The sequence below is a fragment of the Gadus morhua genome, chromosome 10 (assembly GCF_902167405.1).
Source record: "Gadus morhua chromosome 10, gadMor3.0, whole genome shotgun sequence".
NCBI classification, from domain to species: domain Eukaryota; kingdom Metazoa; phylum Chordata; class Actinopteri; order Gadiformes; family Gadidae; genus Gadus; species Gadus morhua.
The window spans coordinates 16,286,958-16,304,001 of NC_044057.1; the positions used below are offsets into that span (position 1 = coordinate 16,286,958).

Below are 17,044 nucleotides of genomic sequence, written 5' to 3' on the forward strand. Positions count from 1 at the left end.
GCCAAACGCCCACGTTACACACAGTTTACATGGCTGAAGTGGGTCTGCTCTGGGTCAATAGGGCTCTGAGATTCAGGAGAACATACAGGAGACCCCTGAGGCCGTACGAGGAATCCTCTGGATCAAGCGTATCCTGCAGTCTAACGGCCATGGGTCCGTCGACTGTCAGTGGGTCTCATAGATTGTTAACAGGGGATGTGTGTTCGTTTGTCCCCTTTTGCCAAGCAGAGGCTGCCCTCATCTGTAATATGTGTATCCAGTTGTCTATTATAGATCAGTTTCCTCGTTGCTGAAAAGTCATTAAGTGCAGCCTCTGCTACCCGAAAAATATCAAAATATTCAAAAAAGAAAATATAAATCAGCAGATCTTTGTAGATGTAGGAGGAAGATGGATGTTGAGTTTTACGCTAATCACATGATCTCACACACACCCACTTGCACACATGCACACCGAATCACACACATTGTAATTGTGTGGGTTGCTTTATGCGTCATCTTTGCACCGAGCGCATTACACACATGGATGTAGACTTACCTCCGTCCGCACGGACAGGAGCCTAGCAGAGGAGGGGAGATGCAATTCATCTGTTGTATCCGTAACTAGGCTACTAGCACTGGAGGTTAGAGGTCTGTTGTATAGCGTAACTAGGCTACTAGCACTGGAGGTTAGAGGTCTGTTGTATAGCGTAACTAGGCTACTAGCACTGGAGGTTAGAGGTCTGTTGTATAGCGTAACTAGGCTACTAGCACTGGAGGTTAGAGGTCTGTTGTATACCGTAACTAGGCTACTAGCACTGGAGGTTAGAGGTCTGCTGTATAGCGTAACTAGGCTACTAGCACTGGAGGTTAGGTCTGTATACCGTAACTAGGCTAGCACTGGAGGTTAGATGTGCGCACTATAGGATGGATCAGAAGAGGTAAATGTGTCTTGAGATATCTATCTATCTATCTATATATCTATATCTATATATCTATATATATATGTATATATACATATATATATATATATATATATAGCAAGAAACCTAGACTATACATCATAGATTACTTACCACATTTTTATGTTTCCTTTCAGGGCATTCATGATTTTTTTAATGGATAGACCTACAATATTCGCAACTAAATACCAGTTCGTCTCCAAAGGAAAAAAATAAAATGGAACACACAGGCACAGATGTTTTGACAGAAAAAAATCCGGAATCAATCAAAACAAATAGGTTCATTGATCCACGAGAGTCTGGGGTGGTCAAATGCAGGTGTTGAATTCACCAAAAAGGATGAGATTGACTCACAGAGAACAGAAGCCTTTATGATGTTTTATCTCGGATGACGTTTGTGCTTTCCTTCATTGTGTGTTATTGGTTTGCCTTCAACGCTCTGACCTTTGACCCGTCCGCCTACAACCCGAGGTTTGTAGGCGGACAACCCTTGGGGGTTGTCACAAAAAATTCGAGGGTCAGCCCCCCAAAGACCTGACCGACCTGACTCTGATGTAATAAGGCTGCGACCCTACAGGGAGGACGTTAATGGAGAGGTAGTGTTGGCTCCAGCAGTTATACTTTATTATAGCAGAAGTTCTTGTGGAAATGGGAATAGAGCCAGCGACGTAAACCCAACGCTGTGTGAGGCGGCGTTACGCCCACCCCCCTATTTCGGTAGATATTCTATCGCAGTGTGTTTCTACATTGGCCAGGGTTGATTTGGAACCTCCGCAGACACTTTTTAACACACATCCCAACTGCTGGCAATTTGGTATTTGCCACTTACCCTCAGATCCCTGCCTCCAGCAACCTGATGGTCGAAACAAATGTGAAGCGAAAGAGAGTGAAATACCCTGTCCTCCCAGATTTGAGCCGTCTGCCATCAGGCTTTGGACATTAATCTGATTTTTGAGACTACTGTGGAGGCCTCGGTACACCAGAGGTATAGAGAAACAGACATTTTGTCTGTACAAAAACGCAGATTTCAATGCTGATCTGCGCAGATGCCTAGTCTCAGCACAAACACAATCTCCACTTAGTGCTCCTACACTGCCTTCAGATCAACAGAAAGTTGTTGCTTGATGCTTGCAGTGTGACAGAATATATAAAAAATGTGGGGGCCTGTAGAGCAGAATTCAATTTAGACGCAGCTCACATCAAGTACCTGCTAGTGAAAGATAAAGTGTAATCCCATTATTTTGTAGAATATCCATAAGCAGTAACCTGTGGTCGATTAGTCTTTTCTGTTTGTTATATTAGCTGGCGGTAGCCGGAGGCGCTCGCTGCCTGGACTGTTTGGAGGTCACACTGCTCAAAAGGGGAGCGCTGTTCAGCTGAGATTGCGTGTCTGTCCGCCTGTCGCTATGCCAACAACACCCGTCAATCACGACTCCCATGACTTTGGCGCCTGCATGCAAGCCAACCTGTCACAGGCAAGGAACCGTCTATCTTTCTGTCTGTCTGTCTGACTGTCTTTATCAAGCTCCGTTCCGACATGCCTGTGTGTGTGCGATAATCCCTTTAGTTCTCTTACTTTCTATGCCCCTCCATATTCACAAATAACACCTTTAATACACACGTGCGTGTACATTCATGCATATGCATGTGTGTGTGTGTATCCGTGTGTGTATGCATGTGTGTGTGCGTGCGTGTGAATTAGTTATTTTAATCAGTGACAGCGTGCCATCTTATCAAAGAAGGGCCTCCTAATTATTTGCATTATGAGCAGTGGGGAGTAAAGAGGCCTTAAGGCAGAGAGGTGTTGCTAAATGTTCTCCATTGGCCCGGTGACACTAATTGGTTTCGAAGGTCCCGGAGTTGCATAACAATGCTATGTGGGTTCACCATTCGTTCATTATTAATTCAGCAAATGTTTAAAATAAGAACAAAGAAAAAGGTTCTCCCATCCTGGCACAGGGCACGCTACGGCATTGTCCTCCGCTGACCAGCGCATAAATCAACCGTGACAAAATGGAGATGATGGAAAAAGGTAATTTGATAGAACGAAATGAAACAATAGTGATGTTAACCTCCATTTAATGTGAAGCCTCAAGCTATGACACAAGCAAAAGGTCCGACACTATAAATAACGTGATAGGGTTTTTATAAGGTCCCATGATATGAATAACAACGAGCAGACTTTATTCTTCATTATGTTCGCATGTACTTATTATCTGTGTACTTGAACAATTTATTGTTGCATTATTGTTATTAGTAGTAATAGTAATCATAGTAGTAGCAGTAGTATAAGTAATAGATTAAAATAAACTAACTAATAAATTGTAAAATTCCTTGAAATTATAAATTCCTTTGAAGCAAGATGCCCCCCAGAAAAACACCGAAAATAGAAAGTGACTATTTCCTACCACAGCAAAAAGTATACTGAATATTTAGTGAAACATATTCAATATTAAAAATACTAAGTTGTAATGTGTGTTTTTATGTACTCTAGATACCAACTTATGCCGAGTCCCAAATACTATTTAATGTTTGATCATTAGTTTAGACTGCAGATAGTTATAGTAACTAGAATAGTGATGAAGTCCTGTTGCTGGTCAAACAAACTCCCGCCACTGAGCAGTGTTTGTGTCTAGAGCGGTGACAGCAGTTCAGCAGAAACACAAGGGATAGGACCCATAAATGTGAAATCAGAGTAACATTAACAGGGCTTAATGGACAACTCAAACCACCAACATGCACAGAAAAAACTACACCACAAACGAAACCATGGTACTTGTAATGCTCCAACAAGAGAACAAAGCAAGTGACCAGGTATATATGGGGAGGGACTGATGAGTGAACGAGGTGCAGGTGGGGAGATGGACAAGGAAGCTCAGGTGAGGGGAACGAGGTGATGGCAGATGGGAGTGGCCGGGTCTGTACAGCAAGGGTAAGAGTCTGAGGACATCTGGTGGACAGGTGGAGAATGGCCCCTCAAGGACACAGGGCCAGCCTGGGACAGCTTGGTCGTGTCATACCTCTTTAAGACCAGACCGATCTGCAGAGAGTAACCAAACGTGAACTCATGAGATCGGGTTAGTCTCACAAGACCAGAGTAGCACCACGGTGCGTGTAAAATGCGTCGACCCAGCACATTGGTGAGTCCCATGCATCCCTGAAGTGACTCCTTAATGGCCTGTCAGTAAGAGCATCACAACATAGCCAGCCTGTTAACCTTAGTGACACCACTGCGGTCATTGCCTGCGGATATAAAAGATGATGACTCCAGTTTTCCGGAACGCTCCACGCTCGATAGACATTCAGTGGAGAGTGTTTAGCATTCCCTGGCCGTGACCGTGGCATCTGCTGCTGTCGGGGACAAGATCGAGGAAGCACATCCCGGGGATGGAGGTGCAGGGTTGGGATGGCCCTGGCTGCAGGTTGCTGGTGGATCCCTCCCAGTCTCCTGCCCCCAAAGGCCCTCCGAGGTCGACACTAGATGGGGCACCGTCTCATGAAGGGCTGTGGAGCTAGCCTTGTTAGTATCCTCCTTATGAATGGATGAATCTCATTTGGCACTTTGTTATGGAGGGGTGCGAGTGCACACACACACACACACACACACACACACACACACACACACACACACACACACACACACACACACACACACACACACACACACACACACACACACACACACACACACCCTATATTCGTATGCCTAAAGTATATTGTATCCCTAATTATACTCTAATCTGACATATTTAATGTGTTGCTGTTCCTAATTTATGTGTGCTCACACACATTCAGATTCTCTGACTGTATGTTTTTGTCAATTCATGGTGACTGCAGCTCATGATACAAGAACGCATGACGCAACAGCAACAGAAAAAGTAATATTGTAACATTTGAATAAAACCATAGGCTACCAAAGAATAAAAAGCCTGACATCCATAAAATGTAATCTTTCATTACATTTTATGTGTTACAAAACCAGTGAATCACCGTTAGAACTGGTGTATATTTAATATCAAATACTGTTTATAAATTAATGAATATTAGAAGCTGCCTCGATGATGAATGGACTTTATTACTATAGGCTAGTGCTTTTCTAAGCACAGTTCCCATTCAACAGCCCTTTGAATAAACGAATGCCTCACATTCACCCATTCCCACACAGTTACAAATTCACACACAAACGACCGAATAAGTAAAAACAGGGAATAATGTACGATACAATTAGGCAGAACTGGGCCCTTTCCTTCACAAAGTAAGAAAACCCCAAAAAAGGAGGGTGGACCAAGACGTCTGAATTAAAGGGGACTTATTATACCACCAGGTGTGAGTGTGATTAGCCTTACAAGCCGTTTCGAAAATCTGCCTAATATGACATCACTAGTGGGTGTGTCCACCTAGATCTGTGCTGGATAGATGAGCAATGTTTACTTCAGTCCACTGGGTAGGCTGGTAGATAGATCTATCCAGCACAGATCTAGGTGGACACACCCACTAGTGATGTCATATTAGCAGGGGCGGCGCCAAACGGTTGCTTGCCGTTGCTATAGCAACTCCAAGCAATTACTCAGAAACCCCTGATTTTTTGTCAAACTCAAACAACATATTTGAAATAATGCCATTTTCCGTAAAATGGTATTAAATAAGTTCAACTAAACCTATGGCCGAATGCGGTACCCGTCACCATACCGACCATTCCTGTCATATGAATCACCAGATTAAGTGCATAATCAGTGAGTAGCGTCAACATTTCAGGGCCGTGACTGGACTGTCGTTCAAATCAACGCGAGTCAGCCTGGGACTCTCCTCTCCTCCCCTCCCCCTCACCGTGCCCAGTTCCCGAGCGTTGGGCATGCACACACTCTGGACATGAACAGATTAAAAAAAAAAACATACACACAATTAACACAAACTATCCCAAGCAATATGTACAATATTAATTAATTATTATTTAATGTACATGAAACAATAATTTCATTAATAGCATAGTCTTACGAAAAATAAATAACATTTCAAATATGCGGACATCTCGCGGCGAGATTATAAATCAGAGATGTTCGTTGCCGGCTCGTTGGCGCTTAAAAAATATGGACAAGTTTTTACTATTTCGAAAGAAATCAAGTTCAAACACGACTCGCGATGGCGAGGCTGAGGATGGGCTCGTTAATAGCCAGACTTGTGTTGGACTTGGCAGTTGTTCGGAGGGGGGTTATGCTGAGGTCAAGAAACGGAAGAAAATATTGTAGCCTACACAGTTCTGAATTAGCAATACAATGTTAGCACATGCTTGCTAGCAATGTTGGTGTGTTAAACCGTATGGATTAAAGTGGAATATTGCAAGACGTCCTGTGATCAAGACATCGATTTAAGGTAGGCCGTTTGGTTATTAAGTTTGCCCGTCGCAGCATATTGACTTGGGGCCCATGTGATTTTGTTTTGAAGTAGAACTAGATTCTAGGTTTGGCTCATGCCAAAGGATGGGTTTATCGTAGCCTGGTATGATCCGCCCTTAATTGAAGTATTACAAAGTATAATAGTATCAACCATAATAGCAACTATTGTATTAATGTTCCACATAGGCCTGCGGGGGGGGGGGGGGGGGGGGAACTGCTGACGGGCTGTTGATTGAGAGAACTATGTTGTTTGTTATATGTCGTGTGGCCGCAGTGCCACCTGGACTAGCAGTGAATGTGTACATGCCGCTGGGCTATTTTCATGTTGGCCTTCTTAAAGATCTTCCTCTATATTGTTCTATGTCTTTACGTCTTTATATCTGTGCGTGTGTGAGGGAGAGGGAAAAAAAAGCGCACGTTGAACTGTCAAATGATACGATCACACTCAATCACAGTGGTGCGATTAGTCTGTGTTGTTACGGTACTGTAAACTTGCCTCGTACGGGACCGCAACCACCCCAACCCGTGCCGAAAATGTCTTCCCGGCCGTGCCTCTGCCAAATTCAGGTGTTTTGATCAAGGTTTCTTTTTTTGACCAGCAACCTCTTGAATTCATACAGCAACTGCAACAAATTATTTCTGGCACTGCCACTGCATATTAGGCAGATTTTCGAAACGGCTTGTAAGGCTAATCACACTCACACCTGGTGGTATAATAAGTCCCCTTTAATTTCCGTCTCGGAAAACAACCTAGCAAACAAACACAAATGACCACGCTCCCATTATGGCCCCGGCGCCGGCTTCGGGTATAAAGGACCCCTCTGAAACCTGACGGGAGGTAATATAAATTGAGTGTGGATAGATAGAACATTGGCCATCACGGGTTCCTTCAGTTCCCTCTCCAACTGTGCGGGAGGGGGAAACAATCACTGCCGCCAGGTTGTGAAGAGCTTGATCCATTTCATCTGTGGATGTTAGCACCCAAAGCCAGCCCGGGATCGCTCCCTTCCGGACGGGCGCTCGGCCTCGCCCTCACCCTAGAGAGAGATTAGCGGTGAAGTGAAAACATCCTGTGATTTGTTGCAGAGGGATGTTTCTCCCCGTTGACTGGATTTGATACGATTCTTGTGTTTTTGTTTTTGTTGCGTAGGAGCACAATTGAGCAGCTGTCGTAGGAGTAATTATCCGACAAGCGCTGCGTTTGCGCTGCGTGTGAAAACGTGTGGATTTAATCTAGAAAAACAACCGGTAGTTGAGTCACAGACATGTGGTGGAATACACAAAGGGAAGGTTAAGTGGAACGAACGTCAGGCCATAGGAAAGAAACTTACCAGAAAGACGACTGCTCAAGCAAGCCTAGCTAGCAGTAAAACAGTAAAAAACAAAACATATTACAAAAACCAAAAGTAAGGAGGCCGACTTTGCCAGGAAAAACAAATAAGGCACACCCTCATGTAAAACGAGTCAGCTCATGTAAAAGAGCGAGAGAGAGAGACGTCCTGGGGTGTGGCATTCCGAAATCGCGGTAATTGCAATGTGATGTTATAATGTACAAGCCCAAAATTAACCTGTGCTAAACGACTATGCCAGGGTCCACTTGAATAGTGTGAATCTGTGGGTTTGATATCCAGATATCCCCACCTTTTCAAATTCTACTGCAGACACCAGAGAATACTGTTGGGAAATCTGTATTTAAAATAATAAATGTCTGTGCATGCATCATTGTCATTGCAGGTATTATATAGGCTAGGTATATCCATTAAGAAAGAGTCCATTGAGAGATCATGCTAGCATTTAAGTGCCCATTTTATTTTCTAATATTTAATAAAAGAAAAGAGCAACCACCAACATATTAATCAAAAATGCATTTGATAAACAGAGAATATTTAATGGAGAAAAAGAAAAAATCAAAGAAGATAACAGTAAAAATATTCATACCAATGCAATCAATAGTCAATATACATTTGCTGGTGAAATCAACAGATATAAACTCATGCAGTAAATTTCACATGGATCGCTAGTAGTCATTGATTACTATGCAATGTTTAAACTTGACAACATAACAATGCTATAAAGAGATCTTTATGGCATCGTTGCCATAAAGATTGATGCGGCAATCTCCTTTAATTTCTTGGATCTCTTCCGATCTTTTTTGTTGATTGAGATTATGTTGAAAAAGATAACACTAAACAATTAGCCACTACTACTATGTTTCTACCATACAGTCAGGAGATAAATCCTATCCTTCTCAAAACAGAGTTCCTATTTCTGCAACAAAAGGTCATGGGCAATATTTCAGTGTTAGTATGGCCTGTCTCCTGCCACAGCCATTGAGATAAAGAAGATATTTGCATTGAGATACGCTGGCTCCTATCAGATGTTTACTACTAAGGGTAGTTGGCCCCTAACATACTTTTTTCTTTCAATCCTTAAAAAACATGAAATTAAACAATAATCCTTTAAAATGACCACTACCTAATATAGCGAAAAGAAATGTATTTAATATGGAAAACATTAATTGATTTGGTATTTCAAGATCAGTCATCATCACAGTCTTCGTCATGGTCATCGTACTCCTCGTCACTCCATCTTTGATCCCTTTGTTTAACGATGACAGGAGTTATGATTAAGGGGGCTTTATTGCCGTCCACATCAGCGCCTGGGCTGAAGAAAGGGAAGAGCTTCTCAGTGAAGGTGCACCCTGTGAAGGCGTAGATCTCAACACTCTCCTCAACATCATAAAAGGCAACTTGACCCTTTTCGTAATTAACAAAAATGCCGATCTTCTGAGGCTTCTTCGTGAAGTTCAGGACAATGGCGGGTCCTGCGTTAGCAGTGTATTCATTTCCCTTTCTGAGACAAATGGTCCAGTATCCATTCTGTGGACTCAACCTGATTTCCCCCTTCCTGTTAATAGACTCACTTGCAACCCCTAAATCCCACTCGGTCTTGCCTTTAACCTGGATTTCATAGTAAAATGAATTAGCTTTGAAACCCTCTTTTGCCAAAACATTATGCACACATTCAAACCTCTGTGGGTTACGGGGGACTGTCAAACCAAACTGTCTATATTGAACCTGTTTGCCATCTTCAGAGACGGACAATAAATTATGTGCAGTCTCTGGGTCAAAAACGACCTCCACAGAGAACCGCTGCATTTCTGGCAGTTCCGGATCACACAGCATAAGCGCTTCGTTCATCACTGACATCTGCAGTTGATTTACTGCTTCCTCTACCTTACTGTAATCACAGTCAATACTCTCCGCATCCCAGTCCTTGGTCAATGCAGGTGGATCGATCCGGACGTTTCTGACACTTTGGATGAACTGGATGCAGTCGTTGTTGGGCTGGAGCTGCTGGAGCTCCGCATTTTTCTGTGTCAGCTGGACGATTTCCTTCTCGATTTCCTTAACCAAGCCTTTACCATGTGCCTCTACCGCTGACTGCTTGTCGTCTAGTACTTCCTGGAGCTCAGCAAAGCTTCTCTTAATGTATCTTATTGACGCATGCATTGCCTTCCAGCTGCCTGACCTGGCCCTTTCTACATTTGTTTTGCCGGCCTGTATTGAGTTTTGCAAATCAATAATTTTCTCCTGTCTCTGTCGGATCAACTCATCAACCTTTTCTTGAGAATCTTTCAGCTGGTCCAGCTTTGTTTTCATCCACACCTCAAGCTTGACTGTGTTATGGTTTTTGTGGTCTCGATCAAGACATTCATAACACAATATGTTTTGGTCATTGCTGCAAACATAGTCCAAAGGCTGGTGATGGATTTTACAGATCCTGCCCTCTAGATCCTCCACCGGCTGGATCAGCCTGTGTCTCATTAACGCCGGGGTGCTTTGGTGAGGCTCAAGGTGTGTCGCACAGTACGAGAGGAGACACATGAGGCATGACTTAGTGGCTGGGGTCGTATTGTTTGCCCCGCAGAGATTACAGAGGACATATCCTGCTCCTGAAGTGACGGGTTGCTGCGGCAGCGGCTCTCTAAACTTTTCTGCTACTGAAGCAATCAGATTGTTGACGCAGAGCAAAGGTCTGTCCGTAAATGTCTTGTTACAAAATGGGCAACTGCATAGCCTGTTGGTATCCCAGTGTGTTGTGATACAATTTAGGCAGAAGTTGTGGCCACAGGGAATAGCCACAGGATCAGTGAACACACAGTGACAAGTAGAACATTGAAAGTCCTTGTCTGTCACCAGCCTACTTGCAGAAGCCATGGCTAGAAAACAAAACAGAATTAGTGGGAAAAACACTTTGACAGAGTTGAATGTAGACCCCTAATAAACTAAGCGTCGCAAAATTCCCTCGTTTTTTTTGACAGTGAAGCCATCACACAAAAACATGAAACTTACCTATTGAAATGCCTCTTGGGTTGTAAATGAGGATTATTTCGGAAATTAAAACAGTATCAAGCACACAACTTTTGTTGAGGACCGATTGTCGTTTCTCTTTAGTCTCAAATTAGTTTGGTTTGACTTTCTGCGATATGTTGGCTACTGCACAACCCTCAGTTTTACATGTCCACGCCCACCCACACACACACATTTGCCTCGACATGAACAGCTCCTGGGAAAGTCAAGCAACTCAAGCAAGTTTCTGCGGGGAAGGGAAATCTACAAGTATTGCACCTGCAAAAGATTTGGAATAGTCACACTAGGTTACATATTTTTGTCAAATAAGAAATGGCAAAAAAGATTGGCTTAATTTTTAACACATTCTATCCCAACTGAATCCAATCACCATTACAATAACATACTGGACGTGTTTTCAGTTGTTCTCTGTGCATTGTCCATATTAGGTAAGGTTTGCTCCAGTAGTGGACACCCATGCAAAGCCGGCTATAGGGCTAAGTGTTAGCTATAGGCAGGAGTGTTAGCAACCTTAAAGCATCTCAGCATGTTAACAAACCAAAATGCTTGTTTACAAGTTGATAACATCATTCAATTTATGAGGCTGGCATATCATTATTAAACAATGACACATTGTACTGCGAGATAAATATATATATATATTAGTGCTGTCAAGCGATTAAAATATTTAATCACGATTAATCACATTAAAGTCATAGTTAACTCACTTCTTTTTTTTCCATGCTAAATATAGACTAAATATCCCATACACCACATATGCACATATAACTATCCTAGAAAGAAAATGCATATCAGTATGAAAGCTAAGCTCAGCCTTAACCAAGTTATCTAAGTTACTTAGGAGGCCCACGGGCTTCACAGGAGAAACAAATAAGGCTCACCCGCATGTAAAATGAGTGAGCTCATTTAAAAGAGCGAGACAGGGAGACGTCCTGGGGTGTGGCCTTCTGAAATCCACTATAGACACCAGAGAATTCAGGTTGGAAACTCAAAACATGCATCTCTTTTTTAAATTGTATTTAAAAGGATAATCGTCTGTGCACACATGTTATGCACCTGGCCTAGGGGCGCCAGGCTACGCAACAAAAAAGATGGGAGACAACAGTTTTCCAAACAAATAAAGTATTTATCAAATAATAATCAAATGTTCAAATCATGATTCAAAATATGGGATGTGGAAATCAGTAAATCAGTAGTGTGGAGTGTGTATGCATGAGTGGGTTATATGTGTGTGTGTTGTGTTTCAACAGAAGTGTTGAGGTGTGCAGGGCTGGGGAGCTGAATAGGGAATGAAAAGAACAGCCAGGGATGGACTGGGGAAGCAGGCTTTTATAGGGCGTTGGCACCCGGGCCCAGGTGCACGCCAATTGCTCTTGATGGCCAATCAATTATGTCACTGCTCCCGTCCTAGAAACAACTAGAAAACAGAATGAATAGGGGACAAAGCAAACAACATACCACAACCAATAACCATAGAACCCAAGAGTGCAACAACAAACCACAATGATACACAATGTACAGGGAACCATCACAACCCCCCCCCATAAAGACGGGGTCTCAAAGGGATCACCGGCAACCCATTTTACACTAGACAAATATACTACCCACTCTCCACCACACCAAACCTCCACTCAAATGGCCGCCTGCCCACTGTCAAAGGCCTCCACCCCAGTAACCGGATCCAAGGAAGCACTTTAAGGGGTGCAAGACAGAGAGAGGCAAAAAGGACCAACGGAGACCAGACCTCAGTCATGAGGAGCCTGTGACAGCGCATTGGCCACCACGTTCTCCGTCCATTTAACATGACGAATGTCCAGGGTATAGGATTGCAGGAACAGTGACCATCTTATCAATCTCTGGTTTGGACACTGTAAAGAATGTAAGAAAGTCAGAGGGTTATGGTCTGTATAAATAACCAGGGGGGTACTACCGCCCACATAAACATCAAAATGTTGTAAAGCTAAAATCAAAGCCAATGCTTCCTTTTCAATGACCGAGTAATTTAGCTGGTAAGAGTTTAATTTCTTGGAATAGAAGCTAACAGGTTTAGCTATGCCCAGGTTGTCCTCTTGCGTTAGTACGGCCCCCGCCCCCACATGACTAGCATCAGTGTAGACTTTGAATGGCCTGTCTAAGCGGGGAGCCGCAAGAACCGGAGCAGTACACAAGAGCTTTTTAGCCTGCTCAAATGCTTCTCGGCAAGCTGATGACCAGACAAACTGTTCCTTAGCCTTCAGCAAGTTAGTGAGAGGCGCCACAACTGTCGCAAAATTCCTACAGAAACTACGATAGTAACCTATCAGACCAAGGTAACGCATGAGTTCTTTCTTTTTCGTTGGAACTGGATATTGCGCCACTGCCTGAACTTTGGCAATAGCTTAGGAGGCCCACAGGCTTGACAGGAGAAACAAATAAGGCTCACCCGCATGTAAAATTAGTGAGCTCATGTAAAAGAGCGAGACAGAGAGACGTCCTGGGGTGTGGCCTTCCGAAATCCACTATAGACACCAGAGAATTCAGGTTGGAAACTCAAAACATTCGTCTCTTTTTTTAAATTGTATTTAAAAGGATAATTGTCTGTGCACACATCATTGTCATTTCAGTTATTATAAATATATATAAATATTTATCAGTGGCGGCTGGTGGTTTTTAAAGTGAGGGAGGAAGGACTGCACGCTTGGTTGCCATTGGCCTGCTTGCACGGTTGGTGTATGGTGGCATAAGAATGTGAGACTCAAGTTGTTTCAGGGTTTTTTGGTGAACTACAAAATAGTAGAGAGGTATAGTTATGTGAATAAAATTGATACAAAGCCACCAGTGGCATCACTGTAATTTGAAAGCTGGTGGGCAGCATGTCTTTGAAATGGACTGTGAGGGCAGAAGGAAAGAATGCAAAGCCCATTAGTCAAATCAGGCCTACTCTTGATTTGTAAAAGTAAATAAAAAAATCTGGGCCTATCATTGGGCCTATTTTTGACCTCAATGACTAAAGTTATTGGTTGTTATTTAGCTATGTTTATTTTCTGTTACAATTGTTTTAAGAAAAGACTCAAGATCAAAAGTGATGCCATTTAAAATGCATCATGCTCTGAATCCTTCACCCTTTCCACAATACCAAACAGAACGGTCAGAGTAACAAACTAGTAAAAGAACAAGAACATTATTTCAAACAACCTGATCTATAAGCAGGGTGCCTAGCAAGGAAAGGCGGACAGCAGCACCAACGTGATCTTGACACTTGTAGTGACATTTGGTTGCCCTATCAAGATTTTTCACATCAGTGAAACCATGAACAGCCCACGATGGAGATTTGCCATTATTCAAGAGCAAACAGGGCCAGCAATACAGTCGATTGCTAGTAATGATACCAGTAAGCCTTGAGTACCTAGTAAACCATGTAGCACTCACAACACAATCTCGATTTTGGGAAGTGGTCTAACTTTTTCTTTGGTCGCTAACTTAGCACTGTAACTCAATGAATGGAATGCTTTGTGTAATAAAACATGAACAACGTCCTCTGTTTCCAATGTTCCAATATATACATATATTGTGGCAACCCCACGCCGTTGGGCTTGGATGAACTGAGCCAGCACCCTGAACAGCGCCCTCTCCGCGGACAGGTAGTCCAAGGGAGATGCATACCGATCAGCGCAGCTTCGCTAGATCGCTCATCAAGCAAACCCGGGCAATCATGGGCATTGGGATCACCTGGGGGAGGGAGACGGCAGGGGAGTCTTAAGGGCCGGGCATGCGGCAGACGAGGAGGAAGATGAGTTGGAGACAGTCGTGGTAAGGGACGAACGCAGCATATCGCATTATCGCTGGAACGCTTCCCCACAGGACTGAGCGGGAGATGCCGGGAGCGATATCCACGCCGACCTCAACGACGGACCAGACCCGGAGACCCTTCACCCTTTTGCCCCAATGTGGAAGAAACCTGAGTTACTTTATGATTTCCCTATTTTCTGCGTGAGCTGCCCATAATAAAACCGTTGCACCGCAACCCTGCTTGAGCGTTTGATTAAAGAATCCGAGCCAACGACGGACGGGGTTGCCACAGTGGTGGAGAATGCAGGCAACGCGATCCCTTGGCTAACCCAGAACCGAACCAGGATGCAGCCAGCCAAACAACCCGCAACGAGGGACGAGGAGATCGACGTACTGCGGAGGTGTATGATCCGGATGGCCGAGCAGCTCGGTTGGGAACCTGCCTACGCCGCCCCTACGAAGCGGCCAACCAAGATGGGACCGGACGACGACATTGAAGCGTAGCTCGAGATCTTCGAGCGGACTGCAGACCAGTGGGGCTACATCCTGGCGCCCTTCCTGACCGGGGAAGCCCAACGAGCCAACCGGGATCTCACCCCCCTCCAGGCGGGGCATTATCCCACGCTCAAGCGGGCCATCCTCGATCATTATGGACACAGCCTCCAAGCCCATAGATAGACCGCTGCATCCGATCTCTGCCCCCCGGTGCCAAACGTTGGGCCTCCGGCAACCAACCCAGATCGGTGAATGACCTCATCAAACTCCTGGTAAAACCACCAAGTCACCCAGCGGCTGTGCGGAGGAACAGTCCTGCCTCCCGGAGGGGGCGAGACGTGGACAGAGCGACGAGGATGGAAGGCAGAGACCCCGCGCTCCCAGGCCCCGCACTTCCGCTCCCCAGCCTACCCGACTCAGAGCACCATGGCCCGCAGAGGCACCGCCCCTCCGACTCCGAGAGAGGAGTGGAGGTGCTACACCTGCGGGCCAGAAGGGCCACCTTGCACGTTATTGTCCCAGAGCAGGGGACTTGTCTATTCCCACACCCACGCCCTTCTCGACTCAGGGAGCGTGGGCACCTTGATCCGACCCGGTCTGGCCGACGGAACTCCCAGACATAAGGTCGAGGTGGGCTGCATCCACGGCCAGACAGAGACATATCCAACTAAGCACATCACTGTACAAACCCGAAGGGGACCTTCACGGTCCAGGGGTGGTGCCGAACCTTCCCATGCCACTTTTAATTGGACGGGACTGCCCCTTTTTTTAAAGACTATTAGGGGCGGAGCTTCGGCCGAACTACTCTACGGCAGACGACCGAGAGGGCTGATCGACATCGCCTTTGACGTTTGGGAGAGCCAACCCTCCCCCCACCGCACCTTATTCGACGCCTACCCCATGCCCCGGGTAGATGAATTGATAGAGCGACTGGGCCCGGCCAGGTTCATATCCACCCTAGATCTTAGAAAAGGGATACTGGCAGGTCCCCCTCACCCAGCGGGCCTGGGAGAAGATGGCGTTCGCCACACCCGACGGGCTCTACCAGTGCACTGACCTCCCGTTCGGGGTATATTGGGGCATCCGCGACCTTCCAGCGGATGAGCGACCGGGTCCTACGGGCCCACAGGGAATATGCCGCCACCTACATCGACGACATAGTGATACACAGCAGCACCTGGTCTCTACATGTGCACCACCTCCGAGCCGACCTGGGAGCGCTCCAAACCGCCGGCCTCACAGCAAAACCAAAAAAATGCCGCCTGGGCCGGGAAGAGGCCTCATATCTGGGCCAGGGGCGGACTGGCCATCGGGAGGTTCGGGAGATTTCCCGAACGGCCGGACGATTTCAGGCCGAGCCGTAATTCTTTTAGATTTTTTTATTTATTTTTTATTATTATATATTTATATATTTTTTTTTGTTGTAAAAGATGTAAAAAAAAATGAAAAAGTTAAGTAAGCCTTGATTTGGGGTGGCCTGCTGCCGGATATTTACTTACAGCGCGAAATGGAGCTCTTGCCTGACGGTGAAACGGGGCCGATGTATTACTGTCAATTTAGAGGGGGAAGCACCCCCACAGTGTATGGGGGCAAAGCGAGCGGCCAAAGCGAGCGGCCGAACGGCCCCTCCCACCTTGGACTGCTCCGCGCTCAGCCTGACACACGGCCGGGTCACTTACCCGGTACTTCTCGTTGATCTCACTGAAATTACACAGAAATACGAAAATGTCAAAAAGGAAAAAAGGTGGTGGAGAGGCAAAAGAATTGGGTGGCGCTCAGAAGTTGAGGTTGAAAAGGAAAAAAATGTTAGAGCAAGACGCAGCCAAATGTGCTAAATTAACCAACCTTTTCCGTGGAAAAGCCAAGGTTGACGGCGACGCCCCTGTCAGCGAGACCAATGGTTAAGCGGGAACAGGACAAAGCAGCATAGCTATGACAGGTGCACTAGCGAGCATGTTTGGCAATATAATAATGACTTAAACTAATTATGGAAGTACCAGAGACGTCGGAGCACAATTCATAATATTGTAATGCCCACGGAAGAGGCAGTGAATGAAGTATTGATAAGAGAGCGATT

At 45.1% G+C, this 17,044-nt stretch overlaps 1 protein-coding gene across 1 annotated transcript; it reads right to left on the reverse strand.

The window, feature by feature from the left end:
• Nucleotides 1-8,229: 8,229 nt before the first annotated feature.
• Nucleotides 8,230-10,551, reverse strand: LOC115552589 (zinc-binding protein A33-like). The gene has a single exon (XM_030368821.1). It carries the CDS (start codon nt 10,549-10,551, stop codon nt 8,869-8,871), a length of 1,683 nt encoding a protein of 560 aa, XP_030224681.1. The 3' UTR covers nt 8,230-8,868.
• Between the last annotated feature and the right edge of the window lie 6,493 nt (nt 10,552-17,044).